General features: G+C 31.3%; 1 protein-coding gene across 1 annotated transcript; it reads left to right on the forward strand.

The window, feature by feature from the left end:
• The first annotated feature begins 639 nt into the window (after nucleotides 1-639).
• On the forward strand, nucleotides 640-1399 carry LOC114178230 (plant/protein). The gene has a single exon (XM_028064025.2). The coding sequence runs from the start codon at nucleotides 797-799 to the stop codon at nucleotides 1235-1237; it is 441 nt and encodes a 146-aa protein (XP_027919826.1). The 5' UTR covers nucleotides 640-796; the 3' UTR covers nucleotides 1238-1399.
• Nucleotides 1400-2569: the final 1170 nt, after the last annotated feature.

Below are 2569 nucleotides of genomic sequence, written 5' to 3' on the forward strand. Positions count from 1 at the left end.
CCTTTTTAAAATCAAAGAATCGGTTAAGGATTTGTTTTTTCCTAAAAGAAGTTAAAGAACAAAGGCCAAAGAGATAAAAACAATTTCAAAAGAAATTAAAGATAAAAAAAATGATAGAAACCAATTATATTTAAATTTAGTTGAAAACATACACAGTGACTCTTGAACTAGCAACCAACCAATGTGCATAATAAAACATACACATTAAGGAATAAGACTTGTACATTAACATCTGAACTACCCAATTTGTATAGTAAAACACGAAATTGAAAGCGTCAACAATAATTGATTTGTGGTGAATGGAATCAACTAAGTTTAGAATAATTTTTTTTTCCATTCTATTTAATTAAAGGATAAAATTACATTACACTCTATTGAATTTTATAGCATATTGTGAATACAAAACTTTAATTCCTACATAAGAAAATTATTAACAATATTTATTTCTATAGCACTTGGCAATGAAATTCGGCGCTTAAGCACTAAAACCACCAATTCGAATTTATAAGTGCTTATTTTGCTACTTAATTTCAAAAAGAAAAAGGTGAATATAATTTAATATATTTAAAATGCGAGAAATAACCTTACGCAGCTTACAAAATTCACACGTGTTAACCTGGATGCGTACCACGTGACAGAGAGTTCTAGCAGAACCGCGAGTGCTCCATAGTTGGAACATATCCTCCTCAACTTCCAGCACTTTCCAGTGACCAAACGTTGCCAGCACCGAACCTCTAATATAAAAACACTTCAGAGATTGAAGAACATCACTGAAGAAGCAAAAGAGAGAAAAAAGATGAAGCCAATTGACGATAAACAAGAGAAGGTGACGATCAGAGCGGTGAGCCGCGACGAGGAAGGAAGAAAGAGGGTGGAGAAGAGAGAGGTCAACACTCACAACGTCGACACCCTAAAGTACGTCGAGAAGAAGCTCATCAACAAGGGTGTCCAGCGCCAGGACCGCCACCCTGCCGACGGCATCGGCATCGGACGACCGCCTCCAAAGTCCGGCCACGGCGGCAAGTTCACTTGGGAGGGCCCCTCTGATATGGCGGAGAACGAGCTCATGGCGGCGCCCGCGGCCATCGACGAGGGGGACCCGAACTACGAGGATGGCGAAGAGAAGGGAGAGGAGGTGGCGGAGTTAGTTGTTGGAGAGGTTGAAGTGGCCAAGGTTGGTCAAGAACACGACGGAGTTGCTAGGGTTGACATTGATCCTCGCCTGAAAGTTAACTAATTAACCATGATGTATTGGGTTCGCTAGTGTTTTCCTTTTACTTAATCCAAATTTGTCATCTTAGATCAAACTAGTAAATTGTGTTAAGTTATTTTTGTATCCAAAATAAATCGCATACTAGTGTTTTTTTTATTAATATAAATATATCTTAATTGGATTAAACCTCTGTTTTTCTTATAAACAAAATAATCTAATCAGATATATTGTCTTTCTTTTTCTGATAAAACAAATACTATACATATTAATATTTATAATAATCTCTTAATCAAGACTAATGTATGTTTAGAAAAGTTATAATTAAATAAAACTTAATTAACTTTAGAATCTTTTATAAATTTGCAAATTTTTATTATTTTATTTATTGAGTACTTAAATTTTTTATACGAGTAATATGGTATTACTTTGTCTAGTTATATGAATAACAAGAATTTAATGATTTTTTTTTCTTTTAGTTAAAATTTGAAACGATATTTTTAATAATATAAAATAATAAATAACTTTAATTAAAGAAACGGTCGTTATCATTTATTCTAACTAATAACTTTTTATTCTTATAAATAAATAATTTTATTTAAAACACATTTATTCCTCTTGATATAAAATGATAAATTTTAATGTAATGATAATAGTGAGGTGTTAGCATTGTGTATTATTTTATTTTATATTTTTTTTTCGCAAATTCTACTCAGATTTATCTGTTCAAAATTATAGTCGATTATTACTTATATAGTATACAGTCCTCCATAGTATACAGTCTTGAGTAGTTTTAGAATGAAAGGTTTGAGTAGTTTTAGAATGAAAGGTTGTCATACATTATCCACAAGACAAGTAATATATAATATCTTTTTGGTCGATCCAAGAAAAATTTTAATCCTTGAGTTTCAGAAAAAGGTTGTCATACATTATCCACAAGACAAGTAATATATAATATCTTCTTGGTCGATCCAAGAAAAATCTTAACATAAGATAAATAAAATGATCAATCTCAACATAACACAAGTAAGATAATCAAATTGAAATAATTCGAGAGAAAAACCTCAACATTGAAATAATTCGAGAAAAAAACCTCAACATAACACAAGTAAGATAATCAAATTGAAATAATTCGAGGAAAACCTAAACAAAATATGAAAATTGAAGTACTGAGATGATTTGAAGAAAGCCTAAACAAAATATGAGAAATGATTAAGCTGACAGTCTAAAGAAGACCTAAACATAAATCAAGTAATATATAAATTGATTTTCTCTAACAGGCGAATTCCTTTTGTAGAAGTTACAAAAGAATGATAAAATCCAGTCGGAACAAGGGGACAGAATGTTACATTGTTAATC

The sequence above is a fragment of the Vigna unguiculata genome, chromosome 1 (genome assembly GCF_037176805.1).
Source record: "Vigna unguiculata cultivar grain cowpea cultivar isolate G323 ecotype 2 chromosome 1, ASM3717680v1, whole genome shotgun sequence".
Taxonomy (NCBI): domain Eukaryota; kingdom Viridiplantae; phylum Streptophyta; class Magnoliopsida; order Fabales; family Fabaceae; genus Vigna; species Vigna unguiculata.

What these genes read in the sequence shown, in the direction of transcription:
- LOC114178230 (XM_028064025.2), top strand. Translation starts at nt 797, where the DNA reads ATGAAGCCAATTGACGATAAACAAGAGAAGGTGACGATCAGAGCGGTG.